Consider the following 16,237-nt stretch of genomic DNA (forward strand, 5'->3'; position numbering starts at 1 on the left):
TTGTCAACACAGACATGCGGACATGTACACCGCGTACTCCTACACACACACACACACACACACACACACGCAAGCATGCTGTAAACATACACTTGGAAACACAAATACACACAAGCACACACACACAGAATCTCAAAATGCAAACCCCTGTGCCCACCATGAAACAAATTAAGACTGTAATTCAACGATAAAATCATCCCACAACAAATTAGAAAACATGAACCTTTAGAATCTACATGAGAAAAAATATATCTGTCTCTCCAAAAGATGAGAGTAGCAAAGCAGTCGGGAGCGCATGTTAAATCTCATTAGAGAGAGCAATGCCCAGAGCAAATTAAACCATTAGCCTCCAACATGTTTAAAGGAACACTTTAAGATCACTTCCTATTAAGGCTTGCCAGTAAACAGGCCTTTGAAACTGAGCCCTCAACTCCTTGCTGAGCAGTGTTGCAGACATCTGCCATACCCAAGCCAAGCCCACAGTAAACTGCGGGGAGTGTTATTTCTAGAACTGCCTTCTCACTGCATAACATTCTGATTGGATACACAGAACGAAACCAACCCCTGGAGGTGTCGCTCTTGCATATCTGAGGACGCGGAGCTGAAAATCGACACTCTCAAAACGCCAGATAGGAGGTGGAAGGAGCAAGTGTGAACTGACCACGTAAAAAAAGGACCGTTATCTGGTCACAGAGTCTCACTTTGGCTCTCTTTTCGGAGTGGAATTCGATTGCAGGTTTTCCATTCCCCGCGTAATAGTCTCCCGATTCGGCAGCAGAGATTGTCTTTTTCACCATCTCACCACGAGCTAGTTTCAAGTGTTGGGAGATGTTTTAATAGGGTGCAGGGCCAGGAGTAACGATGTTCACTGGCGTGACCCAGGATCACCGTGGAGCAGCAGAGCTTGTGGTGCCAGCTCCTCGTAAGCATCACAGAGATTCGCATTCCACTCTAACGGGATAGCACCCCCAAAGCCCCCCCCCCCCCCCCCCCGAGAAGATTAGTGCAGCCGCTGAAAGTTAACTCCTTCGCTTCGCGCCGCTCTCTCCCCTCACACCCCTCCGCTCCGCCGTCCCCCCCTCCTCTCTCTCGTCGAGTCCTCGCTCTCTCTCTCTCTCTCACCTCGTTTTCCACCTTCAATTGTAATCTAGCACTTCCGCCACTCCACACTGGCACTGTCCACCAACTATTACTTCCTCGACGAGTCTCCATCTCCGTGTTCACACGACTCTCTCCCCCTCTCTGGCCGCTTCGCTCTATCTCCTCACAGCATGTGCTGTTCTGCAGAGTAGACCGACTGTGTTAGACTCAGACTCAGTTTTGACCTTCAGTGCATCCCCATCTGCCCTCTGACTGGTATATTTTGTCATGGGTTAAAATCATTGGCACTAGAGCTCTATGTTCTGTTGGTTGACACGTCTCTCTGTATTCACACACACACACACACACACACACAGAGATACACACATAAGCTCACACACACACACACACATGCAAATACCATACCAACCACCTCTCCGCCCAACCCCCACCTCCGCCTCCCTCCAGATTTTGGAGCTGCATCCGTTACTGACCACAACAGGTTTGAACCCTGGCTGTCCAGGAATTAACCACTTCCTCTGTAGTGCCAGTAAAACACATCCAGAGAGTGGCTGGCAGCGCAACCCCCCCCCCCCCCCCTTGACTTACAACGGCACACTCACACGACACAGAGAAAGTTCCACGTCCTTGAGGCCCGCCTTTTAACCTTGAAACGGAGGGAAAAGTCACACTAATTGACGGCGGATCTGATTAAAACGAGCGGATAATGAGAGCGGAACTAGAAAGAGTGCGGGGCGAAATCTGTGTTCGGGCTCAACTTCTAACCTTTCAGTCGGAGAGCGAAGCACTTTGATGTTTCTCACGCTTTTCATCAGGCCCGTTTTTTGGTTATGAAAAAGCCATTTCAAGTACAAAGGGAGAAGCTCCCATTTGTAATTTGTCTCCCGTTCAGGAACAAATGGTCATCAGAAAAGCGTTTTTCCCTTGAACTAAGCGCAGGAGCTATCTAAATACAACTGGAAATGAAAGGTGAGGGGCTGGGAGAATGTGGCCGCCAATCTAGGAGGCAAGAGCACCAATCCAGCCACCCTCCAGTCTTACACCCAGACAAACCTTGCTGTGATCACACCCTCCGCAGGCTCACCCTGTCTCCTTGTTAGAGAGAGACAGTGGGAGAGGGTTGAGGGGTTTAAAAAAAAAAAAAAGGGTTGCGAGTGAAAGTGAGGAGGGGGTTAGGAGGAAACAGGGGTGGAAATAAAGGTCGAAATCCTTGACTGTGAAAACTGTCATAGCAGGGGACATATGCAGAGCCTGTTTGACTAATAACCTGAGTCTTGTCAGAAGTGAATGTGAAGTCCTCTGGAGCATATAATTTAACACCCCTCAGCTTGGGGAGAGGAGTGAGAATTGAAGCGAGTACACCTTGACAAAGGCTATTCTCTTGGTTTCACACTTGCAGAGCTGTGCCATGCAGGGGGTGCTGGTGGGGGCTGTGGGTGGCACAGCGCCAGTCCTACACCAGTCAACTCCCCACACACATTCATGTAAAGTCACTCACCCCAAACCACCCCTTCGCCTTATCGTAAACAGTCCCACTCAAAGCAGTGTGACAGGAAAAATAACTGGCACATCTGTCTGGACATCAAAAATAAGACAAATGCCATATCTACATTATTTTTCCACGACGTGAACAATGTTTATAACCCCAGGCCAGGCTGACCCTTCCTCATTTTGGACACAGCCTTGACTGGGCTTGATCTCGATTCACTCGGTTGGCTTGAATCGTCGTCGCTGGTTTTTCGAGGACCTCTGGTGCAGGCTGACGCCACGAGAAACAAGAGGCCTGATTTCTTTTGTCCACTCGTCGTCTTTTCTCCGCAGTCTCTTGTGCGAGCCCCTGTTCCTGTCCTGCATCTGCCTGGAGGATTAGCCCGGCAAGACGGAGAGAGCGCATTCTGTGGTGAAGAGGCTTTACTGTAAGGTTCACCACCAGTTCTCTTTCCTCTTTTCTCCCCTCTTAATGTACCGCTTCTCTGAAAAGAGGCTCGATCTTTGTTAACTGGGAAGCGATGAACTCACAAGGAGTTAATTCGAGTCAGTGCAAGGCTGGGTATTTACATGTGAATTGGCTGTGTCTGTATACCAGGCTTCTCTCTGTCATTCACCCCACATCGCCCCGGGTTACTGGCCTCAAACACGCATCCTGCCCCCCATAAAGGTGTGCTCGGGAACCCACACAATACAGAGGGATGGTGTGCACCCTGGGAATGTATCGACAAAAGTATATAGAATCCTTCACATCTAGCCTTGTGATTGGCTGCGCTTGTTTCGACGCACAGCTCTGTCGCGTCATGTGACCAATTGCGTTATCCATCTGAGAGGTTTGCTAACTTGGAACTTGTTTCACTCCCATTTTCGTGTTTGATTATCCTTAACAGTTCACTGCAGACTGATGTAAAGGACTTATTGTTGGCATTGTAAGAACGGCGCTCTTTTGACGAAGGAGACAGTCTGATGACCTCACTGATAGACTTGCTTATTTGTTTTACATCATTTTATTTAGTCGGGTTAAGGGGTGAATTTGAAGGGTGGTGGGGGGTTAGGGGTTTAGGGGAGAGAGTAAAGCTGATGTGGAAATGTAGTCTTAGCAGGATTTATTCATTTGAGTGAAAGACCTTTTCACTTGTTTTGTTGGTTTATCCCCAAAACCTTGTCTCACCCCCCTGCCTAAAAGCTTTTGACATCTTCATCTCGTTCACAGTGGGCAGCCTTTGTTTGCTCTGCTTGGAACAGCGGATGGGGCTTGGCCCTCCCTACTCTGTGGCACAAGCGCAGGGGCCTTTGCCATGGCAAACGGGGGGCTTTCTCTTTCCTCCTCCACCCCTCCTCCTCCACATACCCACAATATGGTCATTGTCTGGCAGTGAATAATGTGACCACTCGGGCAGCATAGTCTGCTCTTCGGGCTTTGACTGTGGACCAGTTCTTTTCTTCAGCCTGAAAGGCCTCTAATCCATGTAAATATAGGACCCTGAGTACAGCTTTACCACTGAGGGGGGGGGGGGGTGAGGAGGAATGGAGGGGAGGGTCAGCAATTTAACCTTTGACCCAACAAATAAGAGGCATGTAAGTTCTAGAATTGCTCTCCAAAGAGGGGCTCCCTGGCCGATCAGGGTTCCTTTGTGTCCCCCGCTGTTCGGGTCTGACTGACAGCACCTCTGATTGGAACACTGTGCACTGCCAGAGCAGCCGACCCTGGATTCAACACCACATCAATGGGACAGACCGGCCCCCCGAATGAGTGAACCGGTGTGGTGCTCATAGGCCTCCAGACCCACTGATAAGGGGGGGTTTTCAAGCCGCATATGAAGCCGACCCATCTTCCTAACCCGTGGTCCTTAAGGCGCATGAAGAGGCTCAGAGAGGTTCTGATGAGGGAGCGGGCCCATGGGCAGGACGTCAATGGAAGTCCCTACCTTCCGTGGCTCTCCCAAAGACAGATTCCATATAATGGTCCTTTCAAACCCCGTCTTCGGAGAGCGAGTTTTGAGACGCGTGGAGTGATACCCCAGTCCGCATTGCGCACACTGAATAGTGACACCCTAAAATCAGTCACAATGTTGCAACACACAACACCCTATGTTTCTCTGTCCGACAGTCAAATTCCAACTCCTTGACTGTCACCATTAAACAATTTCCAGCTTCTTCGGCTCAGTAAAAGACAGAAATCTCCCCCGGACTTTTAAGTTGACTGATAATGGGGACATCCGAAGCTCAATCGCGACTTCTCCGATCGCAATAAAAGGTTTCAATGGATACAAGTAAGTTGGCCCTGATTCACAGAGTCGGTTCGATTTCGATATCTGATGTGAGTTTAGAGCCATCAGGCAAGGTTGTGTTTAGTGTGATCTAACCCAGACCCCGTGTTTTCATGGCTTCCTTCCTGCGTTGAACTCCTTTATGGTTTCCCCTGTCACACCGCCACGCGATGACCATGTGTTTGTAGGGGTCATTAAAACAGAGAGACGGCTACATTTGGTTGTCATTGAATGCATCCTTCATAATAGCCGTGGACTTCATATCACAACAACCACTCTGCCTCCCTCCACAGAATGACTTGCATGGTATGTTCTATTGTTGGCAGAGAAACGTATCAGATCATGTTTTCTGTTAACATAACTATATCATATTCGGATTGGACAAAGTGTTGTTGACAAAGTGACAACATACGGTGTGTGTGTGTGTGTGCACGTGTGTGTATCTTGCCGTGCCACAATTATTTTTTGCTTTTTCTCCCTTTCATGTGTTTTTAGACTCCCCTTGCTTTGTTCCTTTTCTTAATTACAGAAGGGTTCTCCTATGAGAGCATGGAACCTCGCTTCCAGCAGCAGCCCATTAGCTGAAGACCCTAGTCGTCTCTTTCTACCTTTATGCAAAATACTATTAAGATAGAGCAAGATCAAAAAGATAGCAGAACCTTACTGGAGTGATGTTTTTCAGGAAATGCAGATTGTGTTATTGATGGCTGCCCATTTGGAAATCATTATGAAACAAGAAGTAATCAGAGCTGCCTCAGCATTTAGTAAGTTCCACCCCCCTCCCCCCACCTACCCAACATATACACACACACATTAACACACACACGCACACACCCAATCGTATCATGGACTTTCAAAGGAGTGCCAAAGTTAGCTTAGTCTAAAGTTAGTTTGGTGTGACTACACTTTCAATAAGTACAAACCCAAGATTTTGTCCTCCACAACAAAGCAGCGCTCTTTACCATTTACTCTTCATTTAAGTCCCCTTATAAGTATAGTTTTACAGTCATATCTCAAACTGTTGGCCTGTTCAGTAAAAACAAGTTAATACAAATAAAAAAATGATGATGATGAAAGTTACTGGTCATTTCAATTTAATTTTTCTGTACATATCTGTACATACTGGTAGCCTTTAGAATGGACATTTTTGTGTTTTCATTACCTCCATTATTGTGAAATGTGATCATTTTTTTTGTTTTACTGTCATGGTGAACGTGGGATGCTTATCAGTATTGATTTAAATGCACTTAATTTGAAAACCCCATTTGAAAATTTAAAGTGACGAGACTGTAGCCCCATTTCATGGCCTCAAAATCTGCGATTAGCTGATTTTTCTCCTTTTTCTGAGGTAGCCTGAGAGTGACTAATTAGGAAGCAACAAAGACGGCATCATGAACAATTATTCAGCCATGGCATGTCTGTGTTTTCTTATGCTTTACAGTACACTTCGTTTCTTGAATCGTGATTTAGCATTTTTGAAACAAATACTGGATTCAGAATTAGTTATGGGGGAAGCTCAAAGCAGTTTCCCATTACTGCATGGTCTTTTAGGTGGCCTATATTCGGACGTCAACGGGTTTTTCATTGTTTATGCAAAAGGTGATTTTAATTATGGGCATGCGCTTGAGGATATTGTAACACACCAACACTATAGGAATAGAAAAAGAGCGCAATGTGAAATTGAATAGTAAACACAATTAACCATGGTCTTAACAAGAGAAAAGGATATAATAGTCACCACTAGCCTATTGAAATACTTTTTGTTTCTAATAGTGCAGAATTTTGATGTTCAATGTGAGAGCTGTGTTACTAAATACAAAGCATTAGGCTTACTTGAAAATAACTGCTAATGACGAAACCTTAGGTCAAAATAAAAACAAGCGAAAAAATATACTACATTGTTTTTTTTTCCTAATCTCAACTGATCCTCGCGATATCATATTTCATACACGCCCGCAGACATGCCCGGTGCCAAAATGTTTAATGTATAAGCCAACGTTATACCAGACAGAGAAGGCAGATGATAAATATGCATGTATTCAATTAACGGTATTATACAGGGGCTTATTTGCATAGGATTTAGGAGCTTAAAATGCCTCTTCATATTTGTGCTAAAAAACTTTGAAATAAACGTGTTCGCTTTTTCATGCCAGAAAGGAACAGGTATTTTTCAGGACACCGGTCGACTGCTCCTATGAGTGAATGAAGAGTGACCAAATGAGAAGCACAATCATTGTAGTCACTAAGGCTACTATATTACCTAAAATGTCGATATCAAACGTGTAAACTATTTTTACGTGTAGCCTATTATCTGTAGAAAATGTATAGACTATATACATTATTTAATTTAAATTAGGCCTTTAGAATATTTTAAATCTCGTTTTACACATCATAACTCTAAAAGATGGTGGTTCATTTAAAATAATCAAATGGTTTGTTGCTCAGGGAAATTTCAGGTCTTCCTTGCTGGTAAAAATGTGTTTAATTTCAAAAAAGATTAACCGTTTAAACATGCAGATTGATATATTTAATCTTATCTCTCTTTTCTGAAACAAATGCCGGTGTAATTTTCTCATCCACACAACTAAGGTCTTTTGTGTTGTCCATTCTCCTCCTCTGCAAGGCACGTCCTTCTCTGATGACGAAGTCCATACTCCCCTCCCAATTAAGATCAGAGAGCTAATTAGAAGCGGATTCAGAATAGGAGCTTATGGCGAGGGACAGGAACGTCACTATATCGTATCGCAACACTGCTTTGAAAACGGAAGATGCTAGATAGGTCTCGACAGGAGTGCCATTGAAATTAATCATTGCGATTTATATGACATTAACGTGTGCACAATAAATGCATATTCACTTTTGTTTGATTTTTCATTTAACCTTAATGTGATGATGGATATTTTGTCTTTCGAGAAACTTGTGAAACGTCTATCAAAATGTTGAATTAATATCAGACTGTTATAAATGCAGGCCGAAGCCAAAGATTTTGCCCACTTTGATACTTATCCCAATAAAAATGATTTAAAATTAGCAAACAACAACAAATGGCCCAACAGCTTTCTAACAAGAAGACATTAAGGTTCTGTATTTATTTTTTTATTTTTTTATTGTTGTACTAGAAAAAAAAGCAAAGTTGAACATTGTACAAAGTATATGCATTTGTTCAAAGGCAGTAGTCTGTTGTTTAGTTGACTGAAAGTTGTTCAGTAAACTTTTCTTTCACAGTAAGCTACATGTAGGCTACATATCACAACATCCTATGTAAACGACTTACCCTTTGATATTGTGTTTCAATTGTCATACCCTTGAACATCATTCTTCCCTATTTTAAATAATATATAGGCTAGGCCGACTTTATGTGCGACGTATTTTAAGCCTGGGCCTCTCGAATTGTGTTTGAAATAGCCTATAATACAGTGAAGGACATGTTTATAAACTCTGCTATGGTTAATGGGTCTGGCTGAAAAGGTTGCTAATAATGACGTATTGTCTGAGTCAGGTGCCTGGACAGTCCTTGTGCCTTTGATCACACAGCATGCGTCAATAAACCATCATTTAGGGATACACCTATAGGTGTTGGATGAAAGACAAAGTCACAGAATGAACTCACCTACACTGTAACACTCAGCACGAATTACATGAAAGAGATGGTTGAGAAGAAGGTGATGAGGTGCCCTATAGACCTGAGTGCAGTGCTGGTCAGCATTCTTGGAAAACATAGAAAAGTGTCCAGAGAGAGAATGTGTGTGTATGTGCGTGTGTGTGTATGTGCGTGTGTGTGTGTGTGTGTGTGTGTGTGTGTGTGTGTTTGTGAGAGAGAGAGAGAGAGAGAGAGAGAGAGAGAGAGAGAGAGAGACAGAGAGAGAGAGACAGAGACAGAGACAGAGACAGAGATGACAACTGACAAAGGTCCATAAGAGCATTACGCACAAAATCTTTGACAGGTGCATAAAAAAATGTTCAAAAACCAACCTAGGCCTTCTCTTCGGCTCTGTGTTGACTATAAGCCGTCTACAAAATGTTCAAAACATATCTTGTCGACAGCAGCCACAAAGGGATGAGTCCAAACAGCATGCCACGAGACACCAGGGCAGGAATAGACCAGACACCTCTCCGGCATCAGTGAAATAAGAATTCGGTGATGTTCTACAACCAATGAACATAAATCGCGGAACGTGACGTCAGGGTCCCTGTAGAAAAGGCGCGGAGTGTATTGCTGGGCCAGAGACAGTGGAACAGTGATAGGGCGGCTCGACACTTGCTTTAACTGAATGTATACTCAACTCCTCCTCCTCGATTACTCACATGCAGCTTCCCTGGCAAAGAGAAAAAACTGCATACGAAACCAGCTTTCTCAGACCTCAAAAAGGATCTAATTGCGAGCACCAACAGCTTTTGTTTTCTTGAAAATAATATAGATTTACTGAGATACAATCAAACGCTGTGTTGCCACCAACTTGGACTCCAGTTAGACCTTGATGAGGAGGCACCCACAAGGAGACGCACGCGCCGACATCTAAAAATATGATGCTATGTTTTTGATTTTTTTGCTATCATTTCGTTTGGAAAATATTTTGTTGTTACAGTGAAACGCTAAACGATTGCCGGTTCAGTGGTGCAAACCAGAAATAATTTGGCTCTGAAAACAAACAAATCGTTTCCCATGCCCTGCAAATTATTTTTATCCAAATTCTGGTGAGGGGAAGGGACCGGTACCAGATCCATGCAAGAAGAGCTTCGCTAGCTGGTATGTTTTAATGATCGTCTTAGCAATCTGCAATTGTTGGTCTCCTTGACATTACTCGCATGATAACAAAGTATTGATTGTATCAGCTCCTAATAATCACACGAATAAACGTCGGAGTCTGCACGTTTATTAATTAATCAATCAATCAAATCTTTGTTATAATGAGAGCTGCAGAGATTCGGATGATGATTTCCATTGGCAAATGATACAGTGTGGCGAACACGTGTCCATTTTTGCCTCAGATTTTTTCTGATCTGGAATTCTTACTTGTCGCACCGAGAGGGGAATAACCTGACTGCAAATGCACGGGCTTGGTTTGCGTCTTAAGGAAATCTTGGGTTGCAGATCTGAAGAAAACACCTACAACATCATACCCTCTGCGGCAACTATGCTTTTCCATGGCCTCCCAGGAGGCGACATGCATGGTGTTGTAGAAGAAATGGACCGAAGAGGAAAAAGCGAATCAGCAGCTATCAGTTCGGCCATAGATATGGGAGAATCTGAAACGGTAAGCTGAGCCACATTTAGCTTTAAGAACTTGCACAACATCGGTGTTTTGCACAGTACAGCTCCCCTAACTTTTTAAGGAGTTAAAGAGTTCAACTGTACACTTTTAAATATTTCGTTAAAAACTTTCATATTCGTCGTGTCTCAAAATCATAATGTTTTGATTGAGAAACTCAATTAAAAGTCTATTTTACTTTTGTGAAAAATCTAGACCAATGTTTACGAATGTAAAATTCAATATGTGAACTTTTGGATCCCTCAAAGGGTTTTTAAATAATAGTATTAATGTTACAATTATAGCCCTACACGTTTGTAACTGACAGGCCAATAAAAAGTGTAATGCAGACAAAATCAAAATGTAAACCCTGCAATCACGAGATGATATGCCTACTTTTCATAGACGTCCTAAACGAATATCCAGTGTAAGTAATAACAATAACATGAGGGCGTAAAACCGTCAGCATGACTTGGGCCTTTCCCATGTCCGAAATATATTTTGTTGTGGTTACACTTGTGTGTTCATGCAACAATTAACAGAATATAATGTAATTGAAGATTTATGAACTGGAAATGTTTTGTGTGATTTTAATGAACACGTTCAGATAAATAAGGAGTGAAATATTGTGTGTGTGTGGTTTGGGTGTGTAGCCTATGTGTGTGTGTGTGTGTGTGTGTGTGTGCGTGAGAGAGCGATAGATAGAGATAGAGAGAGAAAGAGAGAGAGAGAGATAGTGAGTGTGTGTGTGTGTGTGTTTGCACACAAACCAACACAACATGCTACTGTGATACAGGGACAAGTGTAGACTAAGAACTATTTCATAATGCGGCAATTTACTTTGCATTATATATGATTGAAGGATTTTCAATATTGGGCCACACAGGCCTGTATGATTGCAGTTTATTCTTTCAATTCCTTTTAATGTCGAAAACTGATATGAAGACCATGTTGGGTAACATGTTCTGTGTTTCCTGTGTGTTTTAGAACATGCCATGCATGAACAGCGACAGAGTGGCACTGTGCGCGGGCTGCGGTGGAAAGATTGCTGATCGCTATTACCTGCTCGCAGTAGACAAACAGTGGCACATGCGCTGTTTGAAATGTTGCGAGTGTAAACTCAACTTGGAATCAGAGCTCACCTGCTTTAGTAAAGACGGAAGCATCTACTGCAAGGATGATTATTACAGGTAACTCAATCAGCCCCCCTCTTCAGACTGTCGTTAAACACAGGCCTTAACATTTCCAGAATTATCTTATGAACCAGTGATTAAAAGTTTTTACTTAAAACCAAGGACACCATAGTGCAAAGACAAGAATCGATGTCTGGAGTGTCTGGTCTTTTATGAAAATGCCCGTCTTTATTGTACATAAAAGGCGTTCAAATAAATCTATTTTCAAACCAGGGTTGAAAAAGTCTAATTCCTAGGTATACTATTACTATAGATACTATGGCACTAGAAACAGTTAGATGAAAACAAAACAAAAATAAGTTTATATAGACTACTGACTGACTTCTGTCCTCTCCGCAGAAGATTCTCTGTCCAGAGATGTGCCCGGTGCCACCTCGGGATCTCGGCTTCAGAAATGGTCATGCGGGCCAGGGACTTGGTGTACCACTTGAACTGTTTCACGTGCACAACATGCAACAAGATGCTAACAACCGGGGACCACTTTGGCATGAAAGACAGTTTGGTGTACTGTCGGCTGCACTTTGAAACGCTGATACAGGGAGAATACCCGTCACATTTCAATCACGCGGATGTAGCTTCTCACAAAGGACTGGGCAGTGCCAATACACTAGGACTATCGTACTTCAACGGCGTGGGGACGGTACAGAAAGGGAGGCCCAGGAAAAGGAAAAGTCCCGGACCAGGAGCTGATCTGGCCGCCTACAATGCAGGTAGTTACACTTCCGGGCCTGACCAAGCCATCTGAAAAGGTGCCACATTTACGCAATCCATATAAGGCCCACACCGTCCCAAAATACGTTGACGAATAAATGGCACATAAACATTGCCACGTAGAAATTATGATTCTGTATTGAGATTTGAGGTCACTGTAGGCCTAAGTGTATTTAATATTTTATGTTTGTTAAAAGTATAGTCACGCAGAAAAAGAAGGACACATGTATAGTTACGAGAACACAATTTTTTGTGTCTAAATAATTATCTACTTAAGAGAGACATTATTGTAAAAAAAAACATTTGTTGAATGGCATTATAAATGTACCGTTGTCAAAGCACACCGTGTCGTATTTCGATATTTTTATGCATAAGATATAGGCTATAGAATCGTATTTTTATTTCAAAGCGTGGACTAAAAGTCTTTCTTTCTCAGTCGATTGTTAAATACTTCAATAAATTCAAATGCTTCTGTTCGACTTTAGTGCCTATAACTAACCTTAGCCAGCGGTTTCACATACAAGTTGAGACAGAATTTATGAAAATGTGAACTAAGAAACTATTTAGTGACTACGTTTGAGCTATTCCATTCGATATAATTTTATTTAATTCTTCACTGGATAGCGCGTTCATAGTGTGGGAGAAACATATTAAAGGCTTATTGTTAAAATACATATTGTGCACAGCTTTTATAATTTAATAGCTTATTATTTATTTTATTATGTATTTATATCTAAAGACAACTGAGAGTTCAGTCTGACCACTACTACAGCTGATCATTTTTATATAGGTGGTAAGAGGAGAATCGCATTAACTTTTTTCTTTTTTAGTTATTAATTGTGGTATTTCAAATTGCTCTGTTGTTTGTTTTACCCTTCACTCTTACTCTTACAAAAAAAAAAGTTTTTGAAGTTCCGGCTTTGGCCTTAGACATTTTCCACTTGTCAGGCCCTGTAGACGTCTAAAGTTGTCTTGCTCGCCCTTCTGCGCACTCTGAGGCATGTTGGTCTGGGCCTCGGCCAAATGGGGTGTGTAGGCCTCCTACTCAATGCCAGGTCAATGTGACTTGATAAGTTATTCAGTAGGGGTTGTGTGCTGTATCCGTTTACTCCAAGAAACGAAGTAATTTGCTATCGTCCCTTGGCATTCAGAAAGAATACAACAAAATTTAGCTCCGCACAGCTACATCTCCTTTGCAGGCCTAATGCATTGTGTAATGATTCTAAGCAATCGAGCTGTAGCAAAAAACGTTCGGGTTTGCAGAGGAGCAAATTGCATGTTTATACAACAGCACCACTCCACTCAAATGTTTTAGTAAATTGCCATTGCTATGCTCTTCTTTTGTGTGGTCGCTGATAAAATATTCTCCTGATGGGTCATCATTATTTTAGAGCCAAAGCTATAGTTTCCACCCAGCAGGTTAAAGTAAAATTGCTATCCAGCTCACACTTGATTGGTTCATGAAGGAGTGAGAGGGGGAGTGGGTTGGGGCGCTGCTGCCCTCTTCTGTTTACTCGCTGAAAAATTCGTCAAATATATCAACTCGTCCAACACGATACTACATTTAATGTGCAGGCTTTGCTGAATACAGAAAACAATCTTCGGTTGAAAGCCCTGACAACGTGTGTATTTGTGTGTGTGTGTGCTGGGGGGGGGGGGGGGGGGGGGATATGTCTAAAAGAGTTCAGTTGTAGACGTTTTGGTCAGGCGTTTGCCAAAGACACATTTTGAATGTCTGGTGTTTATATGGGTTAATTAAGTGAAGTGTTATTCTGAGGATTTTGAATGACTAATATTTATCGTTGCAGAATTGAATATATTTGAACTGTTATGCATAGCAGCAACACTTAAACATTTGCCAAGAAATTTCTGTCAGAGAAATGTGTCATTTTCTTTCAGTCCACAATTCGATGGTACTCTGCCTAATCAAGGACATGTAAAACTGGCAATTATAACTCAGAGAACAATAGAATTATCTCCCTTTAATATGATTGTGATTATGCAAAATCTCTCACTTAAAGTGCGCAAAGGCTAAATAACAAAGTAGTGTCACGTGCGTAATGGTACACGCAGTCTGAGTGTAGAAACTCCCATTTATAACAATATATATATATATATATATATATATATATATATATAATTCCATCTATATTATTGTATATTACAAAATATATTCTAAAAATAACAAATAGAGTCTTGAAGCATAAAAAGGTGATTTTTCGGGGGGGTGAATTTATTATTCAAATTTTGAACTTTCTTTAACACACTTTAAACAAACCTTTGGCCTACCTAAAACATTTCACACAGATTTTTTCTTTTATGAAGTGTATAGCCCATATTTACTCTTGACACAATTCACATTTTAAATCATGTTATGAATATCAAGTATTAAAGATTTCCATTATGATTCACCATCATTGATTTTTTTCCATTCCCTATTCTCATTTCATTGAACATAAGGTTCAGCCTGAACCTGCCTTTCATTCTACTACATCTCTGAGCTTATACAAAATAATATTAAAAGTTGCCTTTAAACATTGCAACACTTATATCAGGGCCATATGAGACAGCAGACTGAGGCTGCTGATTTCAATAAAACAATGAATACAAGATAAGATGGCAAACCACATTACATGGCCATGTGGTGTAAACAGCAAGTTTCTTCATTGTGTGACTGTGTGTGTGTGTGTCTTCTGCCCTCCAGCACTCAGCTGTAATGAGAATGATGGCGACTCCATGGACAGAGACTCACAGTATAGCTCCAGCCAGAAAACCAAGCGCATGCGGACCTCCTTCAAACACCACCAGCTGAGGACCATGAAGTCCTACTTTGCCATCAACCACAACCCGGATGCAAAGGATCTGAAGCAGCTCGCTCAGAAAACGGGCCTCACCAAGCGCGTATTACAGGTAATTGAAAAAACGATTCAGCAACTGTGTATTTGATGGGGTTGTAATGTTGCAATTGAACAATAAAAGGCTGGAATCAAACGGGTAATGAGGGAATACATTCTATCTCAATGTTCTTGTTGTGAGGACTGACTGCAGTCACACTGCTCGTTATGGTGAGGAGGGAAGCAAAACAGACAGAGCTTGATTTCCACAAAGACGACAGCAAAGTATCTGGGGGACTGAAGGCAAAAAAAAAAAAAACGAGACAAAAATGTTTCTGAACAGAAATTCTGTGAAAAAAAAAAAAGGAAAATCGTGCTGCTTTAATTAACGCTCCCCAGAAAACAAAGCAGTCATTTTGCTTTGATGCACTATTTTTTTTTTTTATGCCTGCAATGCCAGTTGAAACATTCCCTCTGTCTTTTCCCCATGGTTCCATCACTAACAGTCGGAACGATGTTGCCTTGCTGTGGTACACAGGTCTGGTTCCAGAACGCTAGGGCCAAGTTCCGGCGGAACCTCCTGCGGCAGGAGAACACAGGCGTGGACAAGACCTCGGACGGCTCCACACTGCAGGGGGGCACGCCTTCCGGACCCGCCTCCGAGATCTCCAACGCCTCCATGAGTCCTTCCAGCACCCCCACCACCCTGACGGACCTGACCAACCCCACCATGCCCACCGTCACCTCCGTCCTGTCCTCCGTACCAGGGGGGATGGACGTCCATGAGTGCAGGAGCCCATCGCAGACCACCCTGACCAGCCTCTTCTGATGCCCATCCCAGACCGTCATTGCTTCCCTCCAGCCCCCTGCCCTTTAAAACTCACCCACACCAGCTTGTCCTACAGCCCTGTCCAACCTCTGTCCACTTGGAACTAAAGCAGAGACCCATGATAGAGACTAAATGGAATAAGAAATAAAAAGGTAAAGAGACAGACTCTTACTTTTCCTGAGCCCATTTTGAATATTTGCGTAGCGAGGCTGCCCAGCCTCACTAAAGAACAGTTGTTGTTATTTTGTTGTTGTTTTGTCGAGAACTGAAGAGACTTGATTTGCATTTTTCAATGTTTACAGAATGAAACTGGGGAAAAGAAAACTGCTTAATTTTTGGAAATTCAAATTTTCCAGCACAGTATTTATGTTGTTGTATAGGAGTTACTGCTAGGAACCCTTGAAAAGGATTGTAAAATTATGGGAAATCTGAGATTAAACACAGGTTAACATATACTTAAACTGCCATGTGACATTCCATTTTATTTCCAAAACACACTGTGTGTGTGTGTTTGTCTGTTGATGTGTGTGTGTGTGTGTGTGTTTGTCTGTTGATGTGTGTG

At 42.5% G+C, this 16,237-nt stretch overlaps 1 protein-coding gene across 2 annotated transcripts; it reads left to right on the forward strand.

The window, feature by feature from the left end:
* Window positions 1-9,871: 9,871 nt before the first annotated feature.
* Window positions 9,872-15,675, forward strand: lhx2b (LIM homeobox 2b). Of its 2 annotated transcripts, none has more exons than XM_084690419.1 (5): window positions 9,872-10,114; window positions 11,096-11,298; window positions 11,641-12,014; window positions 14,717-14,922; window positions 15,385-15,675. In XM_084690419.1, the coding sequence occupies exons 1-5, from the start codon at window positions 9,908-9,910 to the stop codon at window positions 15,673-15,675; spliced, it is 1,281 nt and encodes a 426-aa protein (XP_084546545.1). In that variant the 5' UTR covers window positions 9,872-9,907. The 2 variants fall into 2 exon arrangements, with proteins under 2 accessions (XP_084546545.1, XP_084546546.1); XM_084690420.1 differs by having other exon boundaries at window positions 11,641-12,011.
* The last annotated feature ends 562 nt before the right edge of the window (window positions 15,676-16,237 follow it).

This window comes from Hypomesus nipponensis, chromosome 24 (genome assembly GCF_054491055.1).
Source record: "Hypomesus nipponensis isolate SF chromosome 24, ASM5449105v1, whole genome shotgun sequence".
Taxonomy (NCBI): Eukaryota; Metazoa; Chordata; class Actinopteri; order Osmeriformes; family Osmeridae; genus Hypomesus; species Hypomesus nipponensis.

Excerpts from the sequence above, each read along its gene's own strand:
- lhx2b (XM_084690419.1), top strand. The coding sequence starts at position 9,908 with ATGCACGGGCTTGGTTTGCGTCTTAAGGAAATCTTGGGTTGCAGATCT. Across the intron at positions 10,115-11,095 it reads ATATGGGAGAATCTGAAACG|AACATGCCATGCATGAACAG; the intron begins GTAAGCTGAGCC and ends TGTGTGTTTTAG. Across the intron at positions 14,923-15,384 it reads TCACCAAGCGCGTATTACAG|GTCTGGTTCCAGAACGCTAG; the intron begins GTAATTGAAAAA and ends TGTGGTACACAG.